We start from the raw sequence: 15,215 nt of genomic DNA on the forward strand, positions 1-15,215 counted from the left end.
CGAAGGATTGTCCTTGTATCTCTCTTTCAACTGGTTGTTATATATATCATAGAAAAAAAATCATCAAATTCAAGAAAATAATAACTTAAGAAAAAAAATTGTTGAAAACCAACATACCATAAAGTGTTGAACTCACCTATTCATGAACTACTGCACTTTTTTTTGGAGATCATCACTTAACACATGTGTTTCAACAAAAATCTCCATCGGACTTGCCTACAAGATAAAAATATTATCAATTAAACATATTTATAAAAAAATAACTAATAAAAATAGATATAATAAAAAAAATCATATTATCCGCTTTGCATATGAAATAAACAGAACAAATTCGCTGGTATGCATGGTAATGGAACCATGAATATTTTTTTTCTTTTAGACCATCATTTTTTTACCATCCGAGATATATGGCGATCTAAAATCCTTTCAAACTGTCATGTTATTCCAGGCTGGAAGCTCGCTTTTTCTCACATATTGTTTTGCTTTTTTTAAACCTTGTTTCAAAAATCACACAATCTATATGTTACCACTAAATTATCTATTAGTAAATGAAAAAAAAATTATATTTGAAAAAAACTTATCCTAATTTTGATCTTACCTAATTACAGCGTGTTCTCCCAAACTTTCCTCGCAACATTATTATCAGCTATCTCACATTCAAATTTTCTCTTGCAGTAAAAATTTATAAAAAGAAAATTTCAATAATTTTAATAAACTAACTGAATTAATATAATAAAAAAACATTGAAGTTAATATTAACCTTAAACCTTGAAAACATCAACTTCTGGTTTCCATTAAGGATGTTTGAAAACCTAGCTCCATTGAAACAATGAAATTTTCATTGACGATGTAAAGGCTAATGTTATTGTTCTTGCAGCCTTAATGTTTGTAAACTTGAAATTATATTCATTAAATAAAATTATTATTTTAAAAAATAATTAAACGTGTTGTGAAATAAATAAAAAAACTTACATTAAAAAGTCATCCTTCCACTAGGTCTCGTACTCAACGAGGACAGATCCTACTATAAAGGGACACCCCCCCATACAACACCACACTCAACGACCCCACGTTATGAGTTGATGTCTATGCCTGAGGTGTTTGTTCTTAGTTGACACCTAATGACTTGTGATAGTCAATAATTCTGCTAGAAGAACTAGCAATGATCTTATCCTCACGATTTGCAATAGACTTTTCTCTAGGCATCTACACAAATTAACGGAAAAAAATCAAACAATTTTAATTTTTAAAAAATATTCAGTAGCACCTCTCATATATGGAAGGCTACCTAAAGTTTTTAAACTTACAAATACACAACATATATGCCACAAATCAGTTGATTTTATCCAATTTCTTCCAACAAATTAAAATAATTCAATTTCACACAAAATTCTCATTTTCTAACTGTTAATATATATAATCCTAAATAAAAAATAATAATCTAAATTTAAAAAAATTCAAAATAATAATTAAAATTAATCCTACATATTTAATTGATATTGAACAACAAAATTGAAAAACAAAACTAAAATTCAACAACAAAAATGAAAAACTTATTTCAATAACAACTAAAATTCAACACAATTATTTCTAAGTGGTAATATTTGTGATCCTAAATTTATAAAAATTTATTGTAAATGAAAAAAATACAAAATAATAATTAAAAATCCATAAAATAATGCAAAAATGATTTCAATAACAACTAAAATTTAACACAACTATTAATTCATAAAATAATTAAGAACACAAAATTGAACAAAAATAATTACCTAAATCAATAATGCTAAAACAAAGCACACAAATCAAGAAGAAAAAGGAATGAAAAATTCTTACCTTCATGACATTTTTACTTTCAGCTGAGATTTAAAAAAAAACAAAATAAATGAAAAGAGATTGTTAAAAAAAAACTAAAAATAAGAAGAAAAATGAAGAAAAACAACATGCCTTGTGATAAGAAGAGAAGATGATGCTTGATGAGCAGAGAAAAATAACATGAACAGTTGAAAGAGAATAGAGAAGGTAATATAAAAGAGAAGAAGAGAGAGTAATAAAGGACAAGAATGAAGAAGATAAAGCTTTGTTTGCTATGTCCATGGTCTTTTATATTAGGTTTTATCGACAGAATGACAAATAAAATATTAAATATTAATATCTTTAAAATTTTAGTTGGTGATTCCGATTATGAAATCAAGTAGAAATTTTCATTTTACACTAACAATTTCAGAAACCCTTCAAATACTACTGACATATTACCGATATCATTTCATTCTGTCGATAAAAGAGTAAACAATCAACTGCAAAAAATAGTATTACGTTGGTGATTCCATTAGTAAAAAAAAAAACATTAATTATCAATATTTTGAAAAGTGAACAGTGCCAGGGAAAAAGGGAACAATTCCTATAATTTCTAGAATATACTGACGAAAACATTTTGATGGTATACCTAGGTGTAATGAATATCATGAACAATGCTAAAAAAAAAAGTAGTTTCCATCACCACTAGAATATACTAACGAACACATTCTATTGATATTTCCATCAGAGTAAAAACAGTATATGATGCTAGATTTGATTTATATCCCCTATCTATCCACCCTGTAAATATTTAAATTCATAGTTGCACGCATAACACAATAACATTTGTTCACATTACAATAATAATAAAAATATTTATTTGTCATTCAATAATAAATTAACATCATTGTCATTACTTTGAAGTGAATTATGTCCATAAATATTACATTGTAGTAAATATGATTAAGAGTAATAAGTCTAATTTGATCTTCAACTAATTCTGAAAATGGAAAAACAAAAAAAAAAGCTCTCTAAATGAGAAGTTGAAAAGTTTTATGTTATTTTCAAAAGTTTTTAATACTTGGAACAACCCTTTAAGAATAGAAAATACCAAAATGACATATAATTGAGACCTAAATAAATGATTTTATCCAAAAAAAATTACACAAATAATAAATAGCATATATTTTTAACTTACAAAACACATATAGACACAAAATTAAAACAACATAACATTTTTAAAAACAAATTTACCATTATGAGCATGCTTTACAACTCAAAAACAACATTTTGAAAGTGTTAACGGTGCTCGGAGGCTCTTACGGACTCACAAGTCATTAATTATACAAAGCAAATTTTCTTAGAATCATGTTATTTTCATGTCAAAAAAAACCCCCCTGAAAAGCCAAGAGAAAAAACCAACAAACATAAAAGCATAAAAAAACCTAATTAAAAAAAAAGCTTCTATAAAAATAAAACTAACTTTTAAAAATCTTTAAAGTGAAAAATATCATATTCATAAAGTCTCCTAGTGGGAATATGTCTTAAATAATGGAATAATTTGTGCAATATTCTAGTGTTTCGATTTTTTTTAATTTTCAGCATTTTTTATATTTTTTAATGAGTTAGTTCAAGTTTTTAGATTGTTCCAAGTTTTTATTTTATTTTTTTTTCATTTCTTAGTCTTCTCAGGTTTTGTTTACCTTTTTGAAAAATTAATTCTTTTTGTGATTTAAGGGATATTTTTTTAATTTTATCTAAAAAGTGACAAGAAATAATAAAGAAAGAAATATAAATATACAAGCATTTATGATAATAGTGAAGAATTATTAAGAAACAAAAACATATGTAAGAATATTATAAATATTAAAATGCAGACAGATATATCATCCGACAAAAATTATTTTTGACATCAGCACATCAAAACGATCCAAAACATACAAACCATATTAAATTTTAACAAAAAAGAATTGAATTTTTTTGGGAACACAGTTTGCACCGCGTTCCCAAACGCATTGTTACTCACAAGTTATAAATTATACAATGCAATTTTTCTTAGAATCAAGTAATTTTCATGTAAAAAAAAAAACCCCTGAAAAGCCAAGAGAAAAAACAAATAAACATAAACAGCATAAAAAAAAACCTAATTCTTTTCAAAAAAACTTCAATAAAAATAAAACTAACTTTTAAAAATCTTAAAAGTGAAAAATATCATTTTCATAAAGTCTCCTAGTGGGAACATGTCTTAAATAATGGAATATAATTTGTGCAATATATATTCTAGTGTTTTGATTTTTTTTTAATTTTCAGTTTTTTTTATATTTCTTAATGAGTTAATTCAAGTTTTTTAGATTGTTCCAAGTTTTTTAATTTTTAATTTTTTTTTCATTTCTTAGTCTTCTCAGGTTTTGTAAAACTTTTTGAAAAAATAATTCTTTTTGTTATTTAAGGGATATTTTTATCTAAAAAGTGACAAGAAATAATAAAGAAAGAAATATAAATATACAAGCATTTATGATAAGAGTGCAGAATTATTAAGAAACAAAAACATATGTAAGAATATTATAAATATTAAAATGCAGACGGATATATCATCCCTGATGATAAATAACCATTGCACAATACATTAAAAAAATCAAAAATCAAAGTTTACAAGTACAGTGAAAACAAAGAAAAAGGGTTTTTAATACAGAAAAAAGAAAAAAAGAAAACTTTCAGAAAAAATATAAAATCTAAAATCAATACCCGGCCTGGGTTTCAGGTTTTGACTGGGTTGCCTGAGTCAATTCTTTTTTTAAAAAAACCAAAACAACATCATTTTAATTAAAAAAAATCAACGGGATACAACCGAGTTTTTGATTAGGTTTTGCCGGGTCAACCCACAGAATCACACCAGATTTTTTCTTCTCCTGTTTTTTTAATTCAGCCCGATTCTAATCCCGAATCAACCGGGTTCTAGATTGACTCATCATGCCGGATTAGGTTCCAAAACTAACTATGCTAATATCTAATTCTCAATTTTTTTAATAAGCCCACACCCGTACAGGTTTTATAACAGTGGTTTTAAGCCCTCAATTTTGTCTAAAGGAATCTTTGTCTTGGCACCGCTTCATTTACGTCCCGACAGTCATTACCTCTCACTTATAATAACTACCTTGACCATTTCCGACAAAAACCACAAAACCAGATATATTATTTCCTCCCTCCCTTCTTTCTACAGTTTCAGTGCAAAATGGAAAATAAGAAGAAGAAGGAGGAGGATCTCAAAGTAACTTCTTGTTCAACGTTCTTCGTTCTTCTCTCTTCTTCCTCTAATTTAGTTTTAATTAATTAATTAGGGTTTATAATTTAACAGGCGGTTGTTGCAGAATACAAAGTCTCCATGCACTGCAATGCATGTGAAAGAACCGTGGCCAAAATCATATCAATGTTCAAAGGTAAAAAATAAAAAAAATATTTGATCTCTCTCAAAATTAAAATTGACTTGAACATTTATCATCGTACGTGCCCATGCTATTTGAAACAATTATTTGATGCTATTTGTCGTTGTTTTTCAGGGGTGGAGACCTTCAGAACAGATATGAACAAACACAAGGTGGTGGTTACAGGCAGAATCGATCCACAGAAACTCTTAAAGAAACTAAAAAAGAAGACAAGGAAGAAAGTAGAGATTGTAGCCGGCAAAAAGGAAGAAGAAGGATCAAAAGATCATACGTCTCGTACAGAAGAAATTAATGTAGCCTCAGAGTCATTTCCACAACAATACCCTCCAATATTCTTTGATTGTTGTAAAAATAATGATTTGTTGATGGCTTTTAGTGATGAGAATCCAAACGCATGTTCAATCATGTAGGAATAGTGCTGGAGAGTTTTTGAAATATATATATATATATATATATATATATATATATGTATATATATATTTCAAAAACTCTTTTGAGGTTGAGATATCTAAATTTTCAGTTGCTTTTTGGTTTTTCGGATGGATAACTGATTAATTTTGATCGATAAGTTAATTTCGTTCAATAGTTCGAACCCTCTTTTTAATTTCATGTGAAAAATTAATTTTATTGATGTGTTAAATCGTGTTTAATGGAACAATGTAAGAGCCATGAAACTAATGTATATAATTTAAGGTTTCGATGAATTAATGTTTTAAAAGAAATATACAGCAATCATTGTTCTCTCATGCATCCGCCATGCCTAGTATTGAAATTTTGAATGTTTTGGTCACTTGAATATCGTACAAGAAAAATCATGTTAATTTAAATCTTTCCGATACATATATAAAGCATTTGGGATGTTTTTTAAATTGTTTATAAAATACATTTCTGCATCAATGTATCTCCAGGGTTCTTCTAACGTTTTTTATGACATGATATCTAAAATAAAGTAATAATATTTATTATTAAATTTAACAGTTTACCGATGAAAATTTTTATAAGTATTTACACTCACAATTCATCGGTATATATATTACCGACAAGCTCACGGACTGAAACAGTCCATAAAAAAGTACTCTTGTCGATAATTTATAGTTTGTTGGTGAGTCTGTCAGTAGTAAATATACTGAAGGATTTATAGACGGACAAAGCATGCAAAAAATAAATACCCGCTTTATTTCGTCGATATCTTCATTGATAAATTTAACATATCACCGACAGAAAAATCGTATATAATGCCATTAGTGTTTTTATTTCTCCATCAGTAAATATAACATATTACCGATAAAATATCATTTGTAATTTCGTCGGTGAGTTAATAGTAGCAGTGATATTTACAATAATTATTTTTCAACTCTCTCTGTAATATACCGACAAAGTTGTTTTGTCAATAACCCTGTCGGTAATATTTTAAAATATATATATTTTTAAAAAATATATTGAACAAAAGTAGAAAAATAATTATTTAAATAATATAAAAATCAAATATTTATTACAAATTTAAATATTTGTACATTCAAATACAATAAATTTAAAATGGAGGTGGCATTGAAGGAGGAGGAGGCTGGTTGTCACTGGGACTATGAGGCCAGTTAAGAGGTCCAGTATATGTATCACTCATCTGTGATCTTATCTCCATTACCAATCGGCGAAGTTCTTCATAATCAGCAGTGAATCCCTCATATTTTTTTATTAAAATGGGTCGTCTCAACCTGTACTTGTTGGTATAATATCACCATGAACTCTAGATTTTGAGTGTTTGGAATTGATTGTGAGCATCCAATGATAGAAACACTACAGAGTACAGTTCACAAGTTATTGATTGTAGTGTTAGTTTTTAAAATTATACTAAATTTGAAAATGACATTTTATAAATTCTTCATATTTTTTCTATACAATTTTTTTATATAGTTTTTTAAATAAGCAAATGAACAATACCATTAATTTTCTTTTATATACAACATGTTTTCACAATGAAAAGATTTCAAATTATGATTTTTTATTTTCATATTTAGCTAGTATCATAAATTTAATAAAAATAATATTTTTTTAAATATCGTTATAATTAGTTAGTGTCATAAATTTAATATAAAGAATTTTTTGAGTTAATGATATAACGTTTTCATGCTAATCTTTAATTTAAATAAAATAAAATTAATATTCTACAATTAGATTATAATAAATACAAAATATTAAGATAACCATTACAAATCATGATTTTTATTTTTATGAAAAAATATTTAAAATTTAATGTATTTTTATATTTTGGAGAAAACATTTGTCTTCATTTTGACCAAATGAATACATTTTTTCAATTTTTATTGAAAAAAAAACTAAAGAAATTAAAAAGAAAGAAAGAGAAATTATTTTTTATGTTACTAAACGCATCCTTAATTTTTTCAATAATGGAGCCCAATATATGTTCTTCAAAGAATACTTATTGAGAGTCTTGCACAATATCTTTAGATATTAAATTAGAATTAGGTTATGTTAAATTGATTTTTATAATTCAAAAAAATTATAAGTATATTTGGTTAGAAATAATTTTGGACTTAAATAAAAAATTTATTACAAAATTAAATCAAAAGTTATTTTAAGATAATAAAGAAAAAAAAATTGTTTTGGATCATATTTTTAGGTAAAATTATATTAGCTTATTTTTATCATAAATTATTTGTAAAAGGTATTTTTTGAATTATAAATTAAAGTTATAATTAAAAAAAATCAGCTAAAGTAAATTCTTACTAAAAATCTGTCATTTCATGATGGCACTTAGGCATTAGCCCACGCAATGCACGAGTGTCATTTGAAGCACCGCCCCCACCATCATTTGTAGTGGATAATAATAAAATCCAGAGAAAAGCCTTAGCCATTAGCCAATCGACAAGGGCATTCCACAGACCAAGAAACACAAGCTGACTTGCATATCTCTAGTGTGTTCGCCACAAACTGGATCCTTCGAGAGTTTTCATGCGCCCTTAAGAAGCGAAGCCATTATTGTGACAATCTGGTTAGAACGACTGCCTTCAAACAATCAAGGAAACTATAATAAACCATGAAAAACAAATTAGGAATGGTTTGGTTCAAGGCTTATTAGGATTACAAAGTGACAGCATGAAAGGTATGTTAGAGCCATATCTTGGGTCTGTTACGGGGCTTAATTATTTTTTGTGGGTTTGGGCAGCAAAGATTACTAGTATCGCAGAGATTAATGTTCAAAATCCTTTAATCACAAGAATTTCTTAAGTATTCTAGCTACACAAGAAAAGAGGGTTGCGGCTATATTTATGTGCTTGTTTTTGGGAAGTTTCCTTGGGGTAAAAGGAAAGAAATAGAGACTGCAACAAAGAGGAACATTCTTTGTTTTTGTCTTTCCATGTTTTGTAATGATTTCATGCTATTCAAGAAAGCTCAAAGAGTTCAACTTAAAGGGGCAGCAACTAAGGGATTTGGGTCTGAAAGTGTGATTACGGTTGCTTTTCAAACTGTTTTTCATATCGAAATGCATCAAAATGATATTTTTTTTTATTTTTAAAAAATTATTTTTGAGACCAGCACATCAAAACGATCCAAAATACATAAAAAAATTAATTTTTAACCAAAAAAAATTAAAATTTTAAAAAACACGATGCAAATAATATTCATCAATTAAAACTCAAGTTTTCCTAGCTTCTTTAGGACACCAAAGGTAGCTATAACAATCCTAGATCTTCTGATTTCGGCTCCAAGGAGTTTTTAAGCAAGGAAGACATTATTTAAGTTGTTTGATGCTAAACTGATTTATTATTTGGATTTGTGTTATTTTTATTGTTTTTCTTTAATTTTGGAATTCTTTAATACAGCCCATCAATAATTGTTTGCTTATTAAGTATTTTAGATTTTAGTTTTAGTTGGATTGCAAAGAGGGTTTATTAAGGTTATTTAATAAAACTATTTAAATGTTTATACACTGTAAATTTCAGCAATTTTGTTATTTAAATAAAATTAGTATGTTTGCTTCAAAGCAACATTTATCTTTTGTTTATCAAAGAACAATCAAATATATCAAAATATAACTACTTTTATGATATTTTGTATATACTAGTTGTTCTTGGTTCATATAATCAACGGGTTAAAGTTTACAATACCATTGATTCTCTAATTTAGATAATCTTTGATCAAGATTCTTTTCGCAATCTAATTTTAAAATTTTCAGATTTGTTATCTACTTTTTCATTAGAGGTTTAAGAGTGCTTACTCTCAAGATTCACATCATCCATGAATGGAGGAAACATGTCTAGGAAGAATTCCCATCTGATAAGCTCAAGCCTATCAACACTTTCTCATGATTCCTCTTTTTTAACAAGTCAATTGGTGAGAAAGCTATGGATCATTTGGCTTTATATCACCAGAATGACTCAATCCAACCTCTAATCTTTTCTGGACCCGCTTCATAATAAATCCAAAAATGCAATCTTTTTCAACTATTCAACGCCATATTATTAGATGAGATGTTTCTCACTTTAACTGATACAAAACCACCCACATCAATTCCCACATGTTTATCACTCAAATCACCATGCTTTGCGTCCCTCCTCGAATCAACGTCAACAATAAATTTAGGATTATAATTTTAAAAGATAGCTCACGTAATCATATTGTAAGTATGTTTTTTAATAATTATAAATTTGAATTCTCTTAGAGTCATTAGAGATTTACATAGTCATTAATTTAAGAACCCATAGAATTAATCGAAGTATGCACAAATTAGTTCAGACACTCATATTAATAAAAAAATTAAAAAAATAAATTTAGAGCTATTTTTCTTGAATCCTAAATAAAACCTAAATAGGTTATTATCAAACCTGCCCAAATTTCCAGGATTACCTTAAAAAAAAACTTGATGGGTTGCTTGTACATGACTCGTCCACGACTTGAACTCGCTGAGTGAGTGAGTTCAAGGCAAGAATCATTACCAACACCTTTGCATCACCATAAAAAAAAAAAAAAAAAAAAGTTTGAATCAAAGTTTGGATGTTTATCGAAACTTCCAAATGAAAAGGAATCACTTGAGCTGGCATTTAGCATTTTCAAGTGGAAAATCATGAAAGTTGGCTTTGTTAAGCAAGTGAACCCATTTACAAGTAGGTGACTTTTTCTTTTTATTGTTTGTAGAATGTAGAAACCAGAGAAGGAAAGTAAAGAATACGGGGGAGGTGGGCATGGAGGTTGTGAAAATTAAATACGTTTACTCCATTCTGAAACTCGTTTGATTTCTTTGACTCACTTTCTCTGAGCGTAGTGAGGAAGTTGAAGAGAAGGAAAGTGTTTTCCAAGCTACGGGGAAAACATTTTCCCCTTGAAAAGGGTTATTTTTTTCATTAAATGTGAATCACATTTCATTGACCATTTTCCAAGAGTTCACCAAACATGAAAAAGGAGGCCTAAAGTTGGTGCTTTTTATACATGTTGCTGTACTTAACACTGCACTGTTTGCTACAATAATTTGTTGTAAGAATGCAAAATTAGTGTTTCCATTTTCTTTATGATGACATAATCTCCAGAGCCTCTCTTCTTTGTCCAAGAATACTGAATACTGTTGCTGCGATGTGAGATGGTGTGAGACCAGCTTCTACCAACTGATCTGCTGGTGATCCATGGTCAATGTACCTATCAGGAAGAACAACTGGTCGCCACTGCAAACGATTTTCAAGCTAAAGAGTTAGTTTCAGCAGCTAAACAGCTTCTGCAAGTTGAAACGTTAACATAAAGAGAAGTGTTAAATTTTACTAAAATATACAAAATTCATCATGAAATTTATATGTAGTTCATAACTAAATTTTATGAGAATCATGCGGGTTCCAGTTTCTATCACTACAAAAACCAATGGCATAATTTGTTGGGAAATATCATTGAGATCAGTACCTTTAGTTTGCCATCAAGAAGACCGTCAAGGGCCAGAAATTGAACAACATGAGACCCAAAGCCCCCAATTGATCCTTCTTCCACTGTAATCAAAATCTCATGTGATTTTGCTAGGCTGCGAATAAGGGCATGATCCAACGGCTTGCAGAACCTGGCATCTGCAACTGTCAGACGAATACCATGGCGTTCTACTAAAGAAGCAGCAGCTAAACAGCTCTGGACTGCTGTACCATAACCTAAGAGTGCCACTCTCTCCCCTTCAATCAGCATCCTGCCCTTTCCAACCTGCAGAGTAGGTTTAAAGATATGTTCAAAACTAAATACTAATTCGTTTGAAGTTTTCCTTCATGAGAAAGGATGCAAATAAATTCTCAGCTACACCTACCTCAAGAGGAACGCCTTTGTTTCCTGGTGGCAGCTGAACACCAACACCATTACCTCTTGGATAGCGGAAACAACTAGGACGATCATCTATAGCAGTAGCAGTAGCAACCATGTGGAAAAGCTCTGCCTCATCGGAAGGAGCCATAACCACCATGTTGGGGAGGCATGCCATGAAAGTGACATCAAAAGCTCCACAATGTGTGGGACCATCTGCTCCAACCAGCCCAGCTCTGTCCATTGCGAATCTTACTGGAAGTTTCTGCAAATCTACATCATGTACCACCTGCGGTATTCATCAATTGTACATTAATAACAGTATCTACAATGGATCTTAGCCCAGTGTCTGGTAACCAACTACATAATACCAACCCAGCTGTTACAGTGTATTGTCATATTAACTGAATGAGAAGAAGCCATTTTACTTGCCTGGTCATATGCCCTCTGCAAGAAAGACGAGTAGATTGCACAAAAAGGTTTAAGACCTTCACAGGCAAGTCCTGCAGCAAAAGTAACAGCATGCTGTTCTGCGATCCCCACATCAAAACATCTTGTTGGAAAACGGCGAAGGAAGAGATTTAAGCCTGTCCCTCCTCCCATGGCAGCATGAATTGCAACAATATCTTTGTCTGCCTCTGCTTCTGCAGTTAAAGCCTCTGCAAAATATGTTGTGTAAGACTGTGTGCTAGGACTTGCCTTGAACTGCTTTCCAGTTGCGGGATCAAACTTGGCCACTCCTGCAAAATAAAAAAAAAAAAAGGCTATTATTTTTTTCTGATGATAAGCTTTTGATTGAAGTATGCAGTGGCACGGAACTGAATTTTCAAAGTGTTGAAGTTAAATTAACATTATTAGTTTTTCCTTCTATGTTCAACAAAGAGAACTACAACGTAGCTACTTGGAGCTTTTTAGCAGCACTTCTTTCTTGTGGACTTTATCACTTGTATTACCATGGTACTTGTCAGCAGCTCTCTCGGCAAATGGATACCCCCGACCTTTCTCAGTGACAACATGAATCAGGACTGGACCTGTTGTTTTTGTACTCTTAACCTCTTTTAGAATGGCAATAAGATCATCGATATTGTGCCCGTCAACAGGGCCAATATAGTAGAGACCAAGCTCTTCAAAGAGGGTTGATCCAGAACCACTGATCATTCCACGAGCATATTCATCAACCTTTGCTGCCAATTCATGCATTGGTCCCCCGATTTGTTTTGTAACTCCCTGCAACAGTTTCAATAGCAACAAAACCAGTTTTCAGTTCCAATTAGTTAATCAAAGCATGCCGTCCCTCCATCCCCACTCCTCTCTCACATGTGTATTTACCTTAGCAACCTCCCTTAGTTCTCTGAGAGGCCTGTTTGATTGCAGCCTACTGAGAGCACTGCTCAAGGCTCCTACAGGTGGTATCGGCCCATCCAAGTTGGCAGTTGGTAAAGAAACTTGTTTGTTGTCATTAAGAATAACAATCATATCAGAGTCTAGGTACCCTGCATTGTTCATAGCTTCATAAGCTTGTCCTGCTGTCATGGCTCCATCACCTATAACGGAGACTACCTTGTTCGTTCCTCCTTTTAAATCTCTCCCCACAGCCATTCCTGTCCACCAGAACCACCCCAAGTTTATATATCATATGATGAATTAAACTTAGGCAGAACATACTCTTTCAATTTGTTTTGAAATAAATTTTTCCAATCACAATTGAAATAGTTTGAACAGAGATCCAAGCAAAAAATTAGCATATTAGAAAATGAATGATACAATGACACCAAATCTGTCAGAAAGCAGAATCCATTAAGTTAAATAAATAAATAAATGTGGAATTCCTGTTGCACATAGATAATAAATAGTCCAAGGTAATTACAAGAATAATTTATTATGTTTAGAAAGGAGCAGATTAGTACCCAAGCCAGCCGAAATGGTGGTAGAGCTGTGACCAGTGCCAAAACAATCATATTCACTCTCTGACCGCTTTGTAAAACCAGCTAATCCATTAGTCTGTCTCATTGTATGCATCTTGTCTCTTCTCCCAGTCAGGATCTTGTGAGGGTAAGACTGCAAACCAGTAGTACAGTTCATATCCAGATCAAAATCATCACAAAAAAGGGTACTGCCTAAGACAAATCTCCTTTTTATCAGATGCAAGAAAAAGAAGAAGATGGTAAACTAAACAAGAATTAGAGCACAAAACCTGATGGCCAACATCCCATAGTATCTTGTCTTGAGGGGCATTAAAAACATAGTGAAGAGCCACAGTAAGCTCCACAACACCAAGGCTAGAGCCTAAGTGACCCCCAGTTTTAGAAACATTGAAGATAACATCGGACCGCAACTCATCTGCTAGTTGTTTTAGCTCCTATATTGACAAGATGATCACCAGTAAGTAAGGTTCATGCACAAATACTATCCTGTATGATGGTGAAGTATTTTCCTCTTTCCATGGATACGAAAAGTAGACATATGGTTTTAGTTACTGACCTTGACAGATAGATTTTTCATGTGAATTGGATAGTTTATGGTGTCCAAGAGAGGCGTTGGAGGTCTCTGTGAATGATACTCTCCTCTTTCTGATAGTGATGCACAAATCCCATTTGCCCTTTTCTTGACATGTATCTAAACAGAACAAAAACACCCATTTCTTTCAATACTCTTCTTTTAATATATATATATATATATATATATATATATATATATATATATATATATATAGAGAGAGAGAGAGAGAGAGAGAGAGAGAGAATTAAAGTCGCAGATCAAAAATGAAAAATAAAAACAAAGGGAAGACAAAGAATCTTGGTGGACTCTTTCTCAATATTAACATCAACCATAAAACAAGATTGAAACTTTGCAGAACCATCATGAAAAGAAAAGGACTTCAATTTTGACCAAGAGTAGCTCTCATTTCTCAATATGTAATGAGTAATGCAAACCTGATTGATCTTGTCTAAAGATTGGGACAGCAGATCTGTTCTCCATAAGAAATGAGAAGAAAAAAGACTAAACTTTTGAGGATGCTCTAAACTTATGACGCTATTGACATGAGCAGGGAAAGAAAATGCAGAGAGGGCCATTGGAAATACTAGAAAAACAAGGAAGAAAGACTGCTTAAAGGAGGGGAAAACAAAAACAGCAAGAAGAAGAAGAACCCAGAAACGGAAACACAGTGCAGAAGAATTTGGCAAACAGTAATGCCCCCCTAATAAGTTTTTGGTGCCAGTGATGAATTAGTTAAAAATGGAGGAGAGGGGGGAAAGAATTTTTGTAAAGAGGTTGTAATTTCTGGTGTTCTTTTCGTTCTTAACAGCAATAAATTATCAGGACCAAGAGTATCAAGCCTACTCCCATTGGACCACATCATCAGAAATCACAAATGGATAGATTGTATGATATCGACAGAAAATTTTAAGAATATATAAGATATTGATTCGTTCTCATATATAGATTCATTGAAAATGCAAAGTATAGTATATTTATAGAGATGTAATAATATGTTTTCCTTTTTCATGGCAGACTCGTGGTAGAGATTATATATATGGGGAGATTTTATTACATAGTACGCATTTGTTATGGAATCTGAATATTACTTTTTTTCTTCTTTGGAATCACTCTTCCGAGAAGATGGTTGATAAGAAGTATTTTTGAAAATTTAAAATTTTTTAACTTGTTTGATTATTTGTTTAGGATAAAATTGAT

General features: G+C 30.7%; 2 protein-coding genes across 2 annotated transcripts; one reads left to right on the forward strand and one right to left on the reverse strand.

Annotated features, from left to right (window-relative positions):
- Positions 1-5,026: 5,026 nt before the first annotated feature.
- LOC133696923 (heavy metal-associated isoprenylated plant protein 19) lies at positions 5,027-5,647 on the forward strand. The gene is made up of 3 exons (XM_062119222.1): positions 5,027-5,062; positions 5,150-5,231; positions 5,352-5,647. The coding sequence occupies exons 1-3, from the start codon at positions 5,027-5,029 to the stop codon at positions 5,645-5,647; spliced, it is 414 nt and encodes a 137-aa protein (XP_061975206.1).
- Positions 5,648-10,647: 5,000 nt separating this feature from the next.
- Positions 10,648-14,943, reverse strand: LOC133697230 (probable 1-deoxy-D-xylulose-5-phosphate synthase, chloroplastic). Its single transcript, XM_062119669.1, has 10 exons — positions 14,453-14,943; positions 14,001-14,135; positions 13,714-13,878; positions 13,427-13,577; positions 12,849-13,120; positions 12,473-12,746; positions 11,952-12,259; positions 11,527-11,808; positions 11,142-11,426; positions 10,648-10,912 (listed from the first exon to the last, which is right to left on the reverse strand). Exons 1-10 carry the CDS (start codon positions 14,591-14,593, stop codon positions 10,760-10,762), a joined length of 2,166 nt encoding a protein of 721 aa, XP_061975653.1. The 5' UTR covers positions 14,594-14,943; the 3' UTR covers positions 10,648-10,759.
- Between the last annotated feature and the right edge of the window lie 272 nt (positions 14,944-15,215).

The sequence above is a fragment of the Populus nigra genome, chromosome 6, assembly GCF_951802175.1.
Source record: "Populus nigra chromosome 6, ddPopNigr1.1, whole genome shotgun sequence".
Lineage (NCBI taxonomy): Eukaryota > Viridiplantae > Streptophyta > Magnoliopsida > Malpighiales > Salicaceae > Populus > Populus nigra.